The sequence below is a fragment of the Perissodus microlepis genome, chromosome 8 (assembly GCF_051167445.1).
Source record: "Perissodus microlepis isolate ML-2025 ecotype Zambia chromosome 8, ASM5116744v1, whole genome shotgun sequence".
Lineage (NCBI taxonomy): Eukaryota > Metazoa > Chordata > Actinopteri > Cichliformes > Cichlidae > Perissodus > Perissodus microlepis.
The window spans coordinates 1,455,637-1,474,474 of NC_140468.1; the positions used below are offsets into that span (position 1 = coordinate 1,455,637).

The 18,838-nt window shown below is 43.6% G+C and overlaps 1 protein-coding gene across 5 annotated transcripts in view; it reads left to right on the forward strand.

Annotated features, from left to right (window-relative positions):
- Positions 1 to 18,838, forward strand: part of jakmip3 (Janus kinase and microtubule interacting protein 3) — a 40,095-nt gene that overhangs the window by 656 nt on the left and 20,601 nt on the right. For 3 of the 5 annotated variants that reach the window (XR_014800974.1, XM_084936960.1, XM_084936961.1), the window contains exons 2-13: positions 544 to 743; positions 1,601 to 1,843; positions 2,954 to 3,193; positions 5,518 to 5,706; positions 8,570 to 8,683; positions 11,226 to 11,381; positions 14,482 to 14,619; positions 15,385 to 15,420; positions 15,581 to 15,652; positions 17,383 to 17,487; positions 18,274 to 18,402; positions 18,490 to 18,573. Coding sequence is in view for 4 of the 5 variants with exons in the window: in XM_084936960.1 (XP_084793086.1) it covers positions 609 to 743; positions 1,601 to 1,843; positions 2,954 to 3,193; positions 5,518 to 5,706; positions 8,570 to 8,683; positions 11,226 to 11,381; positions 14,482 to 14,619; positions 15,385 to 15,420; positions 15,581 to 15,652; positions 17,383 to 17,487; positions 18,274 to 18,402; positions 18,490 to 18,573 (1,641 nt within the window). In the remaining variant the exon portion in view is untranslated. The remainder of the gene's footprint in view (positions 1 to 543; positions 744 to 1,600; positions 1,844 to 2,953; positions 3,194 to 5,517; positions 5,707 to 8,569; positions 8,684 to 11,225; positions 11,382 to 14,481; positions 14,620 to 15,384; positions 15,421 to 15,580; positions 15,653 to 17,382; positions 17,488 to 18,273; positions 18,403 to 18,489; positions 18,574 to 18,838) is intronic. The other 2 variants (XM_084936962.1, XM_084936963.1) reach the window with 2 other exon arrangements.

Here is an 18,838-nt window from a genome sequence, read left to right on the forward strand (position 1 = left end):
TCGCTATAAGTTTAACTTCGAGGGGAAAAGCTTCTTTGACCTTATTTTGGGATGACGTCAGACACTTACAGAGGTTTTCATCAGATGTATCAACCATGATTCTGGTTTTGGTTTCCTGCGCTGGATGAGGTTTTTGTGTTTGATTGATTGCTCTACACTCTTGGTGTAACTACAGCCCATGGCCACCAAACATTAGAACGCCTCAGAAGAGAATCCCTGTCAGCGTGGACGTGAAGCTGAGGATCAGGACGTTTTCACCGTGTGTAATCTAAACCATGCCGCAGCAGATTAATGACTGTCCTCATGTTGTGGATGGATATTCTCAGACATTCTCTTGGCAGACGTGTGGTCCATTTTTTGGTATATTCTTCAGTAGTTTGGGTTGGGATCATCACTGATGGCAACTAGGAGTTAATGCAGTTTTCAAAATAACTACCCAGATAGCTGCCTGGAGAGACTTCAGCATGGTCACCGGTAGTGTAGTAGTGTGACGTGCTTCTACTTATACTGACTGTGTGTTTTTGGTTGTGTGTGCGAGCACAGGTGCAGATGTAGTCAAACCTCAGATTGACAAACATTTGAGTGGGGGGTGGAGCCTGCAGGTGGTGATGTCAAAGCGAGGAGCAGGAGGGCGGGGTAAGGGGGAGCGACTGGACACCATGGCAACTCTTCAAGCAGCCAATGAGGAGCTCAGAGCGAAACTGACAGAGATCCAGATCGAACTACAACAGGAAAAGAACAAGGTAAGGACTACAAAACCCAGAGTATCCCAAAAAGTTGATCCTGTTTATTTGGACGTTTTCAGTGGGAGAAATGTTTCATCATCGAGTGACTTCTTCAGTCTCTGCTGACTGCAGGTTTCCCCAAACTTATACACAGTTCATTGCACAATAACTGAAAGTAGCACACTGAATGAACAATGGGCTGTGAGTTCAGTTCATGATCATTAGTATGCAAAGTGACATGACCACTGATCAGTGTCCATGAGTCCCATTCACAGAGAGTTGGGGAATGGCTGCAATCACAGCATTGTAAGATGGTGACAGATGTACCCTCAGGCCCCCTCCTCGATTCAGAGATGGTCTTTCCCTTGACTCCGCCCTCAAACCAGCGTTCCTCCCTGTCCAGGATGTTACATCCTCATCCTTGAAAGAGTGTCCACTGGCCTGTAGGTGTGAATAGACTGCAGAGTCCTGGCCTGACGAGGTGGCTCTTCTGTGTTGTGCCGTCCGCTTAGCCAGAGGTTGTTTGGTTTCCCCGATGTATAAATCCTGGCACTTAACAGCGCACACTATGTCACTCTGTGGGGGAAAACTAACCTCACAGCCCATTGTTTATTCAGTGGTGCTAGTTTCAGTCATTATACAAATGTCCTGTTTATAAGGATGTAAACCTGCAGTCAGCTGAGACTGAAGTCACCTGGATGAGTGACGAAACGTCTCTCCCACTCAAAACATCCAGATGAACAGAATCTAACTTTGGGATTTTCTTACCTGGATGATTGAGTATGCATCAAGAAAAAAACTCAGAGTACCACAAAGATTACTGCAAAACTTTCACAGTACTGAGAGTAATGTAATGATAATACTGAGTACTGTAGGTGAGCCGACTGGAGAGGGAGAAAAGTCAGGAGCTGAAGGCAGAGCATCACCGGGCGGCGGTTGCTGTGACTGAGCTGAGGACCAAACTCCACGAGGAGAAGCAGAAGGAGCTTGCACTCACCCGGGAGACGTTACTACGGCAACATGAGATGGAGCTCATGAGGGTCATAAAGATCAAAGATGGTGAAATCCAACGTCTTAATGGACTGGTGCTCACCTTAAGGGATGGATCCACAGACAAGGTGAACCACCTAAAGCACACCTGTCCGTCACCATCCATCTGTCCATATTGTGTCCACTGCATTAAGCTCCTCCTCCACTGTACACACATATTATATGAACTTGGCCACGGTGATGTTTGTCTCTTGAGACAAATATATTTGGATGAGGGTGGAGTGCTAAGTTATCAGCTAATGCTAGCTAGCTTGGTTAACGAGTTGCACCAAGCTAGCTTGCAGTACACTGCACAAATGACATAAGAGGTTGGCAAAGAGTGGAATTTAACTCAAGCATGGGACACAGGCAGGCCATGAAGCAGGCCAGCAGATCAGCTGTTCTCAGCTTCTGCACATCCCAGTAATAAATATCATTTACTGCTGCTGCCTCTGCAATTTCACTGTAGAAAAAATGTAGTCTGTTATGTTTAATTTCAAACACTTCTCATTTTAGGCTTAGTAGCTGTTGGAAAATAAAGCTTTAGCTGTTTACTTTGGGTGATCCAAGGCTCTGAGTTCAGTCTGGGTCAATTTCAGCCCTGAATTAGCTAATTAATTAATTAAATAATTAATTGTGATAATTTGGTTAGTTGCTGGTACGTCCTTTTAGCTTTTGGTTTGGCTGGTAGGGCAGTTTTTGGGAGGGGTGGGTGGTCTTGTTGCTGGTCTTCCTGCCTCAGGCTCCAAGTTCCAAAAACTGTCAAACATACAACCCCTCAAAATGTATTCCCGCTTAGATACCATATTTCTAAGATTCTCAGGGCCGAGTACAATAACCTCAGTTTGATCTGAATGAAGAAGCAGAAAGTTAGCGGCCATCCAGGTCTTTATGTCTTTAAGACATTCCTGCAGTTTAACTCATTGGTGTGTGTTATCTGGCTTCATGGACAGATAGAGCTGGGTGTCATCGGCATAGCAGTGTAAATGTATGCTATGTCTTCTAATGATGCTGCCTAAGGGAAGCATGTATAATGTAAACAGAATTGGTCCTAGCACTGAACCCTGTGGAACTCCATAATTAACCTCAGTGTGTGAAGACGACCCCTGCAGCACAGTAGCTGTAATACCTGCATCTGGGCTGTATTCATTCTTTACCGCCAGAGGACACCATTGGCTCTTTGTTCTCATGCTATTCAGGTGAGGAGCGCCCTGCTGGGGGAAGTGGAGGAGGCGAGAAGGAGCTGGGAGGCGGAGCGTTGTCGCTTCCAACACGAGATCCTTGAGCTGAGAGGAGCAAAGAGGAATGCTGAGGAGGCGCTGACATCGGCTCAGCAGGCCTGCCAGGCCAGAGCAGCCGAGCTGCGATCAGCTCATCATCAACACCAAGAGGAGCTTAACAGGACCAAGAGAGACTGTGAGAGAGAGATTCGCCGCCTGGTAGGAGCCTGTGACGCACACATGACTGTTTACACATTCATGATAGTTACACATAACCAGGCGCTGTATGTTGAGGTGGCCGAGCGGGTCATCTGCTAATCAGAAGGTCGGTGGTTTGGATACTGAAGCGTCTGACATATCACAAACATGGACAGCTTTACTATTAGCATTACAAATAAAGGTAAACCTAGAAAATATAAAGAGGTTAAACACAGAAGACAGAATGAAGGAAACACAGCTGCTGCACACGGCACATAGCATTTGTGTGCTGTATGAGCATGTCTTTTGGGTCCTCCTGCGCTGTTCGGCTCATTGGGCGCCAAGTCTTCGCCAGCATAATCGGTCAGCTGCAGCTGCTTCGGCCTCATCCCGTGCAACATCTAAGGTGGGTAGATGATCGATGAAAGTCCTCCGCCATGTTGCTCGGGGGCGGCCTGGTTTGCATCTTCCGTGGACATGACGACCCTGGGCAGTCAGTGCGAGAGTTGGCGTAAAATGTGACCTCCAAAGCATGTGAGCACGTGTGTGCTCTAAACACTTTGTTCAGTATAATTGGTCTACGAAATAATAAAGTTCAGCTCATTTGAAGACAGGAGACTAAAAATGGCGACTGTAAGTAAACAGATTTATCAGATCACAGCTCTGTCTTTAACACACAGTAGAATTAATGCTTAAAGACAATTTTAGTTGTTTATTCTTCCACTGCAGGTTTGGTGGAGTTGTGTAATGTTCTGATGAAAAAGTAAAAACAGAATTTAAATGTAGAATTAGACTTCCTGTAGATTTATGCTTATAAAAAAATCTAAAATGCGTTCTGGCAAAAATGAAGTCCCGGTTAAGATGAAATTCCCAACTGCTGTGACTCTGGAAACATGGGAATCATCAATCCAGCGGCATTTTTTTAAATAGAAAATGAGCGTGAAGGGTCGTTTTCTGTTTGGATGCAGAGTTTAAACCTGACCAAAGCACTGAGCAAGCACCTGTCGTTGTGCAGTCAGTTAAAAAGATTAAACCATAGACATCGTGCAACTTGTCTCTGAATAAGATGAAAAACGTGAAACCGGCAGATGAATGAGCCACTAAAACTGGACTGTTCCTCTGGTGGACTCTGATGAATAAATGCATTATGATGAAAGTGAATACATGAGTAACACGGAGTGGTGCGGTACAGAGGCTGAACACCGGCTCACTGAAACTCCGCCGGGGACAACGATGAAGTCAACCTGAGGGTGTTTGACCTGAGCATGCTGTAATCTTAGGGCAACACAAACTCATACTAAACTCAACAATGTTGACATTTGAACCTGAAGTCATCCAACTGCAATCAAACCAGAAATATTTAACATGTGCCTTGTTCAGTGTGTCATTAATGCTGATAAACATGACCTTTGAACTTGACTGTAGAAGCCTTTGGGAGTCAGAAAATCCTTTAGATGGAGAAAGATGGAAAAGCTGAGCGTGTTATAATCAGCTTAGGGGACAACGATGACCTAAGACATTCACCTAAGCTGCTGGCCCAACTTATTTCTCTCAAAGTTAAAAAATCTGTGATTTTATCACGTACACATTAGTAACCAGACCCCGGTATCACGTACAAGGTTCATGCCTCTGGCCACGGAACGAAAACTTTTCAAGATTTCATTTTGACCAATGTCCTCAGAACCCGAACCCTCCCTCACATACTTCCTTTAAGGTAGAACGGACAAATTCGCACCCCAAGACTTTTTGTGGGTGGTTACCAGGTTACACTAATCTCACCTTTTAGGTTAGTGATTGTGTAAGTAAACGTACTACTCGCTTACATATGATGGGGTTGGAAGTTCACAGTAAAATCACAGATGCAAACTAGATCCAGCACCAAAGCAGCTGCACTAACATCCTGTATAAGTTACCTGAGACATCAGCCAAAATAATTTATCATGGGCAGAGTCACAAAACTTTATGACTCTAGCTTGTGTATGAGCGTGTGCACCTCCAGATTTCTCTGGACAAACCCGAAACTCAGGATACTCAGTGTGCTATACACGAGTCACCTGCTTCATTTTACATTACAAAGACTAGAAAGTCTTTTCTGGACCTGACTCTCACTTGTGTGTTTGAAATAACCCAAGCCTCAGTTCTCACCCCTCACCTGTCTCTGATAAAACAAAGACATAGCTGACTAACCTTGCGTCCTCTAATCTGTCTCGCTGTCTGTCGCTCACCTGTCCGTCTCACCTGTCTGTCTCACCTGACTGAAGAGAGAGAAAACCGAAGGACGTAGCTGACTAACCCCGTCTCCTCTAACCTGTCTCAATGTCTGTCTCTCACCTGTCTGTGCGCAGATGGATGAGATAAAGCTGAAGGACAGAGCTGTCAGTGTTTTGGACAAAGCCCTCGGTCTGCAGGCTGGACACGCCCACCGCCTCCAGCTGCAGACTCAGGCTGCTGAACAGCAAATTGCAGCCCTGAGAGATGCACAGAGGGCGGGGCTAAACCACCCCACTCTTAACCCCAACAACGCTCCTCACATTGTAAGCTCCGCCTCTTCCTGCTTGTTTAAACTGCATGTGAAAAAGCCATCTCATTTGCTTCATGTCACAAAAGCCCCAGAGCATTACAGTGGGAGCTCCTGTTTGTGTTGTGATACTGATTCATGACTTATATACTGTCACCCTCAGCTGTGTGCCAGGCACAAGCCTGCACCAGTGCAGAAACAAAGCAGATTCAGCAACCACTGGGACTGAGCCTGTCGTCGTGGCTGCGATTTATGATTGTGACTTTAGTGATACAAGCCTGGTGTATTCACCGAATATTCACAGCACCACAGACCAAACCGCAGCAGTCAAAGACAGGATAATACCTACAGAGCAGCTGGATGCTGCTAGAGATCAGCTGTTCACAGAGAGTTAAACTGGCACAGCATCCCTCTATTGTGGTGTCTGCAGTGTTTCCCTTCACTGTTCACATAGACCAGAAGGAAGGCAGCAGTTTAGCTAAAATAATCCAGCAAACATTCCCCAATGTCAGCTCTCAGGGGCTCTGTGTATTTTGTAACATCCCACGTCAGGCTCCTTCTTCATCAACTATCAATATACTCAATATTCACTGAGCCATCCAAAAACCTGTACACAAATAAGATTATGTGTTCAGGTGACTAATACTGTGAAGGACAAACAGCATCGGGGACCACAGCAAGTACCAATGCCAAGACAGTGCTCTGGTCTTGTGTTGAGACAGATTTTTAAAATGTCACAAAACTGAAGCCTAATTTTAAAAGTAGAGTGAGTGTGTACAGAAGAGGGGCTGAAAACTGAAGGCTCTGCCTCCCATTCTACTTTTAAATACTCTAGGAACAACAAGTAGGCCTGCAGAGCGAGAGCGAAGTGCTCTGATAGGGTGATATGGTACTACAAGGTCATTCAGATAAGATGGGGCCTGATTATTTAAGACCTTGTATGTGAGGAGCAGGATTTTGAATTCAGGAAGCCAAAACAGGAGAAATCTGCTCTCTCTTTCTAGTCCCTGTCAGGACTCTTGCTGCAGCATTTTGGATTAACTGAAGGCTTTTCAGGGAGTTTTTAGGACTTCCTGATAATAATGAATTACAGTCGTCCAGCCTGGAAGTAATAAATGCATGAACTAGTTTTTCAGCGTCACTCTGAGACAGGATATTTCTAACTTTAGAGATGTTGCACAAATGGAAGAAAGCAGTCTTACATATTTGTTTAATATGTGCGTTGAAGGACATGTCCTGGTCAAAAATGACTCCAAGGTTCCTCACAGCGTTACTGGAGGCCGAGGTAATGCCATCCAGAGGAAGAATCTGCTTAGATACCATATTTCTAAGATTTTCAGGGCCGAGTACAATAACCTCAGTTTGATCTGAATGAAGAAGCAGAAAGTTAGTGGTCTTTATGTCTTTAAGACATTCCCTCATGGGTAGATAAGTTTGGTATTATCCTCATAGCAGTAAAAATGTATGGCAAGCCTTTGAATGACACTGCCCTGATACTGATATTTGCCCTAGTGCAGAACCTTGTGGAACTTTATAATTAACTTAAGTGTGTAAAGAAGACTCCCTATTTACATGGAGAAATTGGAGTCTATTATTTAGATATGATTAAAGAAACCACAGCAGTGCATTCTCTAATCGCTGTAACTGCACTGAGGTCTACTGGACAGATCATTTGTAACCTTCACTAAAGCTGTTTACTGTGAGGAGCTCTGAAACCTGACTGAAACTCTTCAAATATAGTTCATATAAACTGTGTTTGAATGTGTTAACACTACCCCTTTCCAAACTGTTGAGTTGGTATCTTGATGCATGCGCTATCATCCAGGTAAGTAAACCCCAAAAGGTTGATTCTGTTTATCTGGACGTTTTCAGTGGGAGAACCTTTTTGTCACTCATCCAGGTGACTTCTTCAGTCTGACTGCAAATGTCCAACCTTATAAACAGTACGTTTGCACAATGACTGAAACCAGCACCGCTGACGAACAGTGGGCTGGGAGGTCAGTCTCATAATCATTGTGGAGATGGTACTTGACCTAATGACTGCTCTGTGACTACTAATATCCAACATGTTTTAAATAACACAGTATAATACCCCCTAATAGTTAGACTGAGTCACGCTGTACTTCTCTCAAAGTATACCACCAGGAGCATTTCTTATAAATAATATCCCAGCTGCCCAGGAGAGTGTTTCAGGGCCTTCCTAGCCACCCTAACAGTCTTGAAGTGTACAGCATGGTAAAGAGTTACCATCCAGGCTAATCTGAGACCGGAAATTAAGGCCAATAACAGGTTGACTTCAGCCAAACTTTTTGCTGTTTCACCTCAAGAAATGTGGTGTCTACACAAACTACATGTGCAGTCTTCTTCTACAGACCAGGCTAAAAGGGCTAAGGCAGACAGCGAGAGACAAAGAAAACTTAGGCTTTTAAAACAAACTTGGCCTGGAGCTAACCAGACCTTTTGCACTCCAGCAGAAAGATGCACTCAACTTTCTCATGGACCTTTTAAAATTTTACTGACTAGTTATCAGAGAGTGACAGAACACTAAAATGGGATGTCTATAATCACTAGTAAAGTCCTCTGTAAAGGTATGTTGACTTTGTGCCAAAGTTCCTTAGAGGTTCACCTTTTAACACCATTTGTACTGTTACTGAATTCTCTTAAGATTTCAGTTTGTTCTGTTTGACTTTCAGTTTGTTTCAAATTATATTTTTAGTAATTCAGTGTTGAAGAAATTCCTATTGTATGAAAATACAAAAGAAACTTTAGATTTTTCATGTGTTTGCATGCTACCACGCTGATGAGGCTTGAATGCAGTTTGCAGTTAGGTATTTGGTTGGTGGCTGACCTTTGACCTGGGCTGTCGTTCTTGTGCTCAGTCTCAGGAGGATCGTGACACTCGGAGGTTTCAGCTGAAGATAGCTGAGCTCAGTGCCGTCGTCAGGAAGTTAGAAGATAGAAATGCTCTACTGTCAGAAGAACGCAACGAATTGGTAAAGCACACACACACACACACACACACACACACACACACAAAACCTTATATTGGACCCATTGTGCTTGCTCATTTCTTTATTTATCTCTTTACCTGTCATGTGTGGTAGTTTTAGCAAACAGAATCATGGCCTGAATGCTTTGTTGTGCCAAACACATTTGTTTTACCAAGAGGAGAACTATGGACTCTCTGTAGGCTCCTATTGTTAATCTTTTTTTTGTTTATATATATATATATTTTACATTATTATCAGAGTGGTGTTGTGCTGAAGCAGACAGGAGGTTGAAGGCCAGTTTGGTGAAGGTGGGGTGGGGAGTCTAGGTTGATGCAAACAGGGTCTCCAGCTGCTGCATCTGTAACAAAACACAAAGCACCTGAAAGACACAACAAGGCAAGATTCTCAAACATACAATTTTGTCATATGTGGGAGAAGATTGTGAGCGTTTGTATGAGCAGTATGTTTCTTTTTATGTCAGTGCAGTGGTGGCCTGTTGGGTGACTGTGTGGAAATTAGCCTGCTATTAGATTTGAGGAGACATGAGCAGATGGTCAACAGTGCTCATCGCCACCTCAGCAGCCCACCCACCAACCTCTGGGTATCACATATGCCCCCAGACGTCCTATGTGTATGGTGATGTGTCCTGAACTGTAATGACTACAGTGTAATTAATGGCTGTGCAGCACAGTGAGCAAAGTCCTACCGATTGAGGCCTGTGAGGCATATATTCCCCCTCATGATATTACATGTGTTAGTGTTGTGCTGTCAGAAGAAGCGGGGAAGGAAAAAGCATGTAGTTCTCAGCATATAAGCCTGCAGGTACTCAAAAGCCCCCAAGGCACAGACCGGACATCTCAGTGTGGGCCTACCCACCCCACCAGGTGAAGCAGCCAAGGGGATGCAGTGCACCCCCACACAAGCACGGTCCCAACCAGAAAATGGGCAACCCCAGCACCAGGGCCCTGGACCATGCACACAAAGAGAAGAAGCCTGGAACTCTCTGGAACACAAGGAATTAAGGTCAGAAACAAACTCAGTTACTCGCCTTCCTCAATGCCACCCGGAGCATCTCCTTCCCCCTCAGAGCCCCACGTGCTCCACCTGCCAAGCAAGCAACTCAAACCAATCTTCATCTACCTCTGGTTCAGCTCCCTTCGCTTCCCTTCTAACTATGTTCTCCTTTATTTGCAGTTACTCCACATCCGAACACACTACATTTCCCTTCCTCGTGTTTCAAGTTTATTTTCGTGTTTGTAATAAAGCCTGTGAGAAATCTATCTGCTGTCTCCATGTTTGATCTGCGCTTCGGTCCACGTTCACATACTGGCTCCCGGGCCCCCTTCACACAGTGAGGACCAGGCCATGTATTTGTTTCCATATCTAATTCACTTACATCAGCTAAGATGCACAGCTTGGCTGAGGTTGGGATATGTCAACTAAACCATGTGGATAGGTCTCTGCCACAACCTCTGAACAGGTGTACGAGACCATGTACCGTAATTGTCGGGCTATAAGCCGCTACTTTTTGCACAAGCTTTGAACCCTGCGGGTTTAGTCAGGTGCGGCTTTTCTATGGATTGTCCATGATTTTTGTCATATCGTAAGACGATTTGTTTTGTTTGTTCCGCTGTTGTACGGCACTACGTTGCCTGGCGGAAGGATCGGGGTTCAAGAGTGGTATGTTGGTCACATGTCCGTCCGCCAGGCAATGTAGTGCCGTACGAAGTAGCGCGAAAAACAAACTTCAAAGTAGCGCTACACGTTCAGCACGAGGCGTGGATGATGAGCGGCGATAAACTTGCGAAAAGCAAGTTATGCCCAACTCCACCCGTGGATTCTGACAGCGTGGAAAAGTGTGAAAACATCCACGATCACCAACGGATTTCGAAGGGCTGGACTGCTGCCTGATGGAGAGGAGGACACCGCCACGGCCCTTCAGGGTGTTCGAGTCCGACACTGACAACGAGGATTTCTTTGGTTTTGAAAGTGACAACGAAGGAAAGAAGCTGAGAGTGGATGAGAAGCCATCCTGAGCCTGTTCGTTTCCGACACTGGAGAAGAGGACTTTGGTGGTTTTAGTGCGCAGGAAGAAGAGAAAGATGGCGGTGAATGACTGACGTTTCTTCTTGTTAAAGCCGTGTCGTTGCACCTGAGCCTAAAACATAGGTGTCAAACTCTGGCCCGCGAAGCCATACCAAATTACTATCAGAGCTGGCCTACTGGTACTATACAGCTAATATATATATTGTTTAGTATTAAACTTTGCTTGTTCCATATTCAGTTTTTCAGCAAAACGTGTTTGAGTCCATAAGAAAAGATTCATTCTCATATCTGGAGGAAGATTTTTTTTTTCAATAAATATTAATGTTAGCTCGCGACTTTGTTCCAGATTTGAATTTTGGCCCACTGTGTATTTGAGTTTGACACCCCTGCTGTAGGGCACTGTCACCCTGATGTTATCTTACCTGGGGCTAATGAATTACTTGATAAAATCCTTGTCCTCTTCCTGCCTGCATGTTTTTATTTTTCGTGTGTTCTGTAGTTGAAGCGCCTGAGAGAGGCCGAGAGTCAGTTTCTTCCTCTTCTGGACAAGAACAAGCGTCTGAGCCGCAAAAACGAAGAGCTGGCTCTAGCACTGCGTCGACTCGATAACAAGCTTCGCTTCGTCACCCAGGAGAATCTGGAGATGGTAACTATGGTAACCTCTGACTCTAACACACCCTATTCTGTATCAGTCAAACTGGTGATGGTGTTAGAATTGATGTGATGTGCAGCTTCCACACACAGTTACTGCTTTTTACCAGCAGGTGTCAGGATTCACTCACACTTCAGGGTTTAAGTACTTCATTGACAACCCAATTACAGGACTCTGAAGTTTAATTTGTCATTTTATTTGGAGCTTTCACCTCTTACACCAATGATCCAAAAGATTGAATGATCCAGATTATAAACCAGGATGCTGCTGGAAGGCTCTCGGCCACGTTTGACCCTGGCAGGACTCTTGGTGTCTTGTAGAATAGAATAGATCTGTATTGTCACTGTTACAAGAACAATGAAACACAGTTTGGCATCTCTCCGTTGGCAGGATGTAGATTTACATTCAGTTTTTGGATGGGAGAGGAAGATAAGATAGACATAAGTTTAAGGGTACCTACTCAGGGAGTGTGTGTAACACACAATAGCGTAACACAGGCTACACAGTAACACAGGCATTTACACAAAAAAGATATGTACAAGTTATACATACAAAGGAGTACATACGCATACACACATACATACCTACCTATATACACAAACATATACACAGATATATACGTACGTTTTAACAATTAATGTAAATCTATCTCATATACAGGGACGCCTCTGAAACAAAGGGTCGTCCATTCTTCAAATTTCTGTCCCTGGATAAATGAAAGTATTCTGAATTTTAGGAAATATTGTCACAAGTTAGAACGTTTATGGAAGGCTTCCAAGCTCGAGGTTCATGGATACATCTCAAGGAATCAGTTTCCTCACTTAATGACATGATAAAAAAATGCCAGAACTGAATTTCAAAAAAGAACAATCCCAAAGTGTTGTTTGACACAATTATGAATGCTGTCTCTCCTGATATTCCTCATGTACCAGTCTATACTAAATCTGATTGTAATGAATTTTTGAACTATTTTGTAAATAAAGTCGCTGCCATCAGGTCTATTATCTCTCCATCATCCTCTCAGTATCACACTGAAAATATCAAAATGATCATTTGTGTCAAAGATCTTGGAAAAAACAGTTGCAGAACAACTGAACAACTTTTTGGAGAAGAACAATGTTCTGGACATTTTCCAAGTCTGGTTTCCACAAATTGCACTCGACTCAAACCACTTGACTTAAAGTGTGTGGTGACATGTTGATGGCAGCAGACTCTGGGGAGTGCGCCGTACTGGTTATACTGGTTCTCTCCTCAGCTTTTGATGCTGTTGATCACAGCATCATGATAAATAGGCTAAAGGACTTGTTCAGGATTACTGGTGTTGTTTTAAATGGTTTATGTCGTATCTATCTGAGAGATCTTTTACTGTCTGTATGAATCATGTGTTGTCTGAAACATCAGTTCTGCCTTCTGGGGCACCTCAAGGATCTGTTTTAGGTCCGATTCTCCTTTTGCTGTATATCCTCCTCTAGGCCAAATTATCAGACGTTACAATAATATTTCTTATCATCTCCATGCTGATGACATTCAGTTATACTGTTAAGCTTCTGAGTTTTATGAATTGCCTTGTTTAAATAATTGTCTGTCAGAAATCAAACAATGATCAAATGACAATTTAATCACAACTTTGATTTTTGGTCCTGACCATATAATCTCGGAAATTAAGCAGCATATCAGTTTTTTACGCCCTTCTGTTCAATCGAGTCTCAGAAACTTGGGCATCATATTTGACAGTACAGTGTGAATCTTTCCAAACAACTGTTTTTATCATCTAAGAAACATTTGTCAACTCAGACTACTGGTGTCAAAGACAGAACCTGAGATGATTCGTCGTGCTTTTATTTCTTCTCGTTTGGATTATTGTAACGGTCTTTGTACTTGTTCCAACAAATCAGCTCTGGATCGCCTTCAAACTGTACAGAATGCTGCGGCGAGACTTTTAACTGGCACTGACAAGAGGTCACACATTACTCCAGTTCTGGCTTCTCTTCACAGGTTGCCTGTAAATTTTAGGGTTCATTTTAAAATGTTAGTCATAACTTTTAGAGCTCTGCATGGTGAAGCTCCCCAGTCCATCTGACCTGTTGAAACCTCATGCTCCATCCCGAGCACTTAGGTCTTCAGGTCAGAAGTTACTGTTGGCCCCATGTACTGGGTTCAAAACAGGCACCGAGGCTGTGGAACTCTCTACTGTTGGCTTTACGGTGTTTAGACTCCATTGACTCTTTTAAAAAGCAGCTGAAGGCATTTCTATACAAGCTTGTAATTCATTTTCTCATTGTTTTATATTATTTTATTTAGCACTTTGTGATTTTTATCTGTGAAGATACATTTGACTTACTTTTACTTACTTACTTACACTAAAGCAGAAACTGTTATAGTTAGGGCTGTGCGATATGACCAAAATCTCATATCCCTATATAAGACATTTATCGTCCCGATAACGATGTACATCACAAAAATTTAACATTTTCTGTAAATTCTGTGAATCTCGGTCCACTCAACTTGCGTGAAGTGTTTTCAGCTGGGCGTCGTTTACCTGGAGTCGAGTGTTACATAAGTTGAAACGGCCGCAATTTTCTTTATGAGCTCTTTCTTAGCTTCTCGTCCGTAAACACTCTTGTCCGAAATACTTTGCAGTTTATTTTGAAAAATCTCAACAGGATCTTCAGCTTTATTGTGAAAGGTTTATGTGGAAAATAAACAAGCCACACGATGGTTTTACCATCGTTGTTGCTAATGACAACCCATAAAAACAGTCACTTGTCCACTGTAGTGTGGTTATATTAAATATAAGAGAAAAATAGAACTTTGGTAAATTCTACAGTGACCATCAAAACCATCAAAAAATATTGCTGTAAACAGTTTATTTTACCACAAAACAAACAATAGCGTAATATGAAACGATAGACGTTTTTATATTGTTATATCGAACAGCCCTAGTTATAGTATACTTTATTCAAACACAGTGAAACAGTGCTGCAAAAGACAACCCATCATGGCCGAGCACTTGGTGACAGTGAGCATGAAAAACCATCAAACAGCAATCAAATACTTTAGCGTACCATTGCTATGGTAACAGCCATGCTTTTGTGGTCCACAGAGGAGGCCAAGTTCATTAAATGATCTGGACCGCAGCCACTCCACCAGTTACCATGGTTACAGTCAGGACGAGAGAGAGATGGAGTTTCTGCGGTTACAAGTCCTGGAGCAGCAACACATCATTGATGACCTGTCCAAGGTACCCATACTACTGATTCAGTTCAGTTTGTATAGCGCCAAATCACATCAGGAGTTGCCTCAAGGTGCTTTATGTTGTAAAAGAAATACCCTACAATAATACAAATAAACCAGAGTAAATCTCAACAGTCATATGACTGCCTATGAGCAAGCACTTTGGCGAGAGTGGGAAGAAAACACTCACTTTTGATAAGAAGAAACCTCCAGCAGAACCAGGCTCAGGGAGGGGCGGCCGTCTGCTGTCAACAGGAAGAAGCCAAAGATTAATAATAACTAGTAATTAAATGCAGAGAGTTGTATAAAAACATAGTGAGTGAAGAAGAAACACTCAATGCATCATGGGAGTCTCCCAGCAGCCTATTGCAGCATAACTAAGGGAGGATTCAGGGTCACCTGGTCCAGCCCTAACTATATGCTTTAGCAAAAAGGAAACTTTGAAGCCTGATCTTGAAACAATCCAGGGTCTACCCTGTCTCTTGCCCTAAGACAGCTGTGATAGACTCCAGCCCCCCATGACCCCGAATTGAATAAGTGGAAGAGGGGGATGGATGGATGGACACACATAAGCCCATATGTGTTCATTCATAGTTTTGATGCCTTCAGTGAGAAACCACAATGTGAAAAAACCCATTAAGTGAGCAACTGTGTCCATACAGACTACAAGTAATACTGTTACTGCTCCTACTAGTACTACACACACTCACACATTTATACTTGTACTACAGTTCAGTACTTCACTTTAATAAAACTTAGTTTGTGTTTACAGGCTCTGGAGACAGCTGGTTATGTGAAGAATGTGATTGTAAGTATTGAATAGTACCAGTGTTAATACAGTTGTTGGTGTGTCCTGTGTGATGGATTGTGAGCTTTGTATCTAGCATGCATAGAATCAGTGATAACCCTGAGAGTAAGACCTTTCTATTAATAGTGAAACATGCTGCTGTCTGTCTGCCTGTCTGTAGGAGAGAGACATGTTACTGAGGTACCGGCGTCAGGAATCGGTGAGGAGGAAACGGACCTTCAGAGCCTGCAGGGTGAGGCCAGGCCTGTACCCCGATACTTCTTTGTTTGTGTGTAAGAGATGTGCAGAGAAGTGTATGACGAAGCCAGGTTAATTCTTTAGCGAGTTGTTTACCTATTGAATCTCCATGAAAACCGAGGCTGACCAGCTTACCTGGTCAGAAGCAGGTGACCCTCAGCATTTCTTTCATGTGCAGAACGCTTTCAGTGTGATAGATGTTTTGTGTACAGCTTGTTCCTGAAAGCAGCAAATGAAGCCCTGCTGTAAAGCTCCAGCAGCTCAGACTGAATGTGCATCCCATTACGCAAAGTGAAGTTGGAGCGACGTCTTTTATAAGTCATTTTTGGACCTCCGGTTTTGGTCCACTGAGAGGGTGTTTTGTAACACCAGGTGACAACTTTTTTTTAAATGTCTGCTTAATGTTGTCTTCAGTAGAAACGACGTGTAGGGGCTATTTATGGCACATTGAGGAGGATGGAAACCTCAACGTTTACATTTACTGGAAACCCACAAACACAGACCAGTACCTACTCCCCACTTGACTTCCACCACCCTCTGGAACACAAACTTGGGGAAATCGGGATCCTGCAACCCTGGGAAAAACATCCCCTCTAAGCCAGAAGGGGAAACAAAGGAACACAGATGTTATCCCAGCTGGGCTTTCATCAAATCAACTAAGATGCACAGGAAAGACGGTCAGACACCAACTAGGGAGGATCAGAAGGACAAACAGAACAACTGTCATCCCTCATGTGGCAGGTTTATCAGAGAAACACGACATCCCAGTGTACCCAGCCACACACTCAGACACAAACTGGTTCATCCCACACACAACCTCAACAGTGTAGGCAGGAGTGCTCAGACCTCTACACTGGAGACACCAAACAGCCACTTTATAAACGCACAGCATAGAAGAGCCACCTCCACGGGACAAGACCCGGCTGTACTAAAGGACAAAGGTCACTGCTTTAAGGATGCAAATGTTCACATGTTGGACAGAGAGGACAGGTTTGAAAGAGGAGTACAAGAAGCATCTGTGTCCACTGTGAACGGCTATCTTTGAACAGAGGGCGGGGCTTACCACACCAACTGTCTGCCATCTATAATCCAGTTCTGAGATCCTTCACAGAGACCTTAACGCCCACTCACATGGGTGAGTTGATCTCAATAGGTCACATGACTCACGATGGTTCAGCTAAACCTCTGCTAATAGCAACTACACCTTTTTTCACACTTTGGCTCCTGTGATGAGGGTAATGATCAAATAAGGGACACTCCACTATTTGGTTTTACAGCTGAAGAAGCGTCTTGGATGAAACTTGAAACATCTTCAAGAAACTTAAACGAGTCCAGTCGCTTGTGTTTTTACAAGCTCCTTAAATTAAGTCACCATGGTGACAGACATTCAGTGTTTTCTCAATAATGATTGAAATATTAAAAGGTCACAAACTAAACGGCGTTTACTAATTCAGAGTCTTCTCCTGTCACAGCTCCATCAGTAATTGGCTTTGACCAATCAGGTTACAGCCCAATCATCAGATTTCGATGATTTCATGTAAACATACTGAGAGCTGGTTGGACCAACTCTGGTCAGCTCTTCTGGACCAGAAATCAGATCTCTGATGATCTGTAAAGCATCCTGAACTGGGTGTGATGTAGAAAAATGGAGGATGTCTTGATGGTGTTATGGCACTTTGTGGTGGGTTTTCAGAACTACGTTGTGTCTCTGTGTGTTGCCTGCAGGTCATTGAGACGTTTTATGGCTATGATGAAGAGGCGTCTGTGGATTCTGATGGCTCGTCTTTGTCCTTTCACACTGACAGAACTCCAGATACTGAACCAGACGAGGTACGCACACATGTACACACACCCACTGCTTCCAAAGGTGAGGACATCCAAACGTGCTCTTAAGTCCAGTGGGATGTAAAAGGAAACAGCTGGTAGTTTCTGACGCTTGGAACAGACAGCGCTCAGCCTTTGATGGAGAGCTGACAGAAAGACAAAACCTTCAAAGATCCACCTTTGCTAGATTTTAAATAATAATTCATATAGTAACAACAAAACATCCTTCAGGTACTTTTTAAGTTGTAACCTGCTTAAGCTGCCAGTGTCTATAACAGGGGTGTCCAACTCCAATCCTCGAGAGCTACAGTTCTGCAGCTTTTAGATGCATCCCTACTCCAACACAGCTGAATCAGATGGTTGGATTACCTCTTCAGCATCCCATCAAGTTTTGCAAAGGCCTAGGAACAAGCCATAAATTTGATTCAGGTGTGTCGGACCAAGGATGCGTCTAAAAACTCTCGAGGACTGGAGTTGGACACCCCTGATCTATAAACAGTTAACTGCATCAGTCCTAATAGAGTCATTAAATTAAAAACAGAGCTGATGGAGATGATGACTGAGTTTATTTCTGAAATAGCTTTTAAATCTGAAGTGGCACGATATTAGCCATGTTTTTATACGTCCAGCAGCGACTTGCAAGTGTCTGATTGGCTGATATGTGTGTAGTTGTGCATGATTGGTTGTGCTATCTGTGTTACGTTTCATGATGACAGCAACAATGAAAGCTTGAGACTGTTTCAGTTACTGCTCTGACTCGCTGGTCTGAAGTTGGGGTTTTGTGTGTTTTAGTTATGCGTGCATGAGGAGGCGGAGCTTCGTTACCGTCAGCTGACTCAGGAGTACCAAGCGCTGCAGCGAGCGTATGCTCTGTTAGCGGAGACGAGTGGCGGAAACTACGATGCAGAGAAGGAGATCAAGGTGACCCCGGTGGGGGCACAGAGGGCTGCATTAGCTGCAATCAAGCAAGGCACTAACAGGTTGACGGTTGTATTCTTTGTGTTTCAGACCAGAGAGCAGCTGCTGAGTGAGATCAGTCGATACCAGAGCAGAGTTTCAGATCTGGAATCAGCGCTGAAGCAGCAAGGACTGGTAACATGCAAAACTGTTGAGTTTCTAAAACGCAGAAAAATTACAGAAGGATAAAACCAAGAGGAGGCAGGTGAATGAGAATATTATCTGCATTCTGATTGGTTCTAGGCTAGAATCCTGCAATAAAGGGGTGTGCCTTCAAGCTAATCAAAGAACCAGTCAGAGCCATACAGAGGTAAACTACATAGTAGAACAGTTGTACTCCATAGAGAGCCAGCAGGAGGCACAGCTGTGATACAGTCTCCACTCACAGTGACAGGCAGGT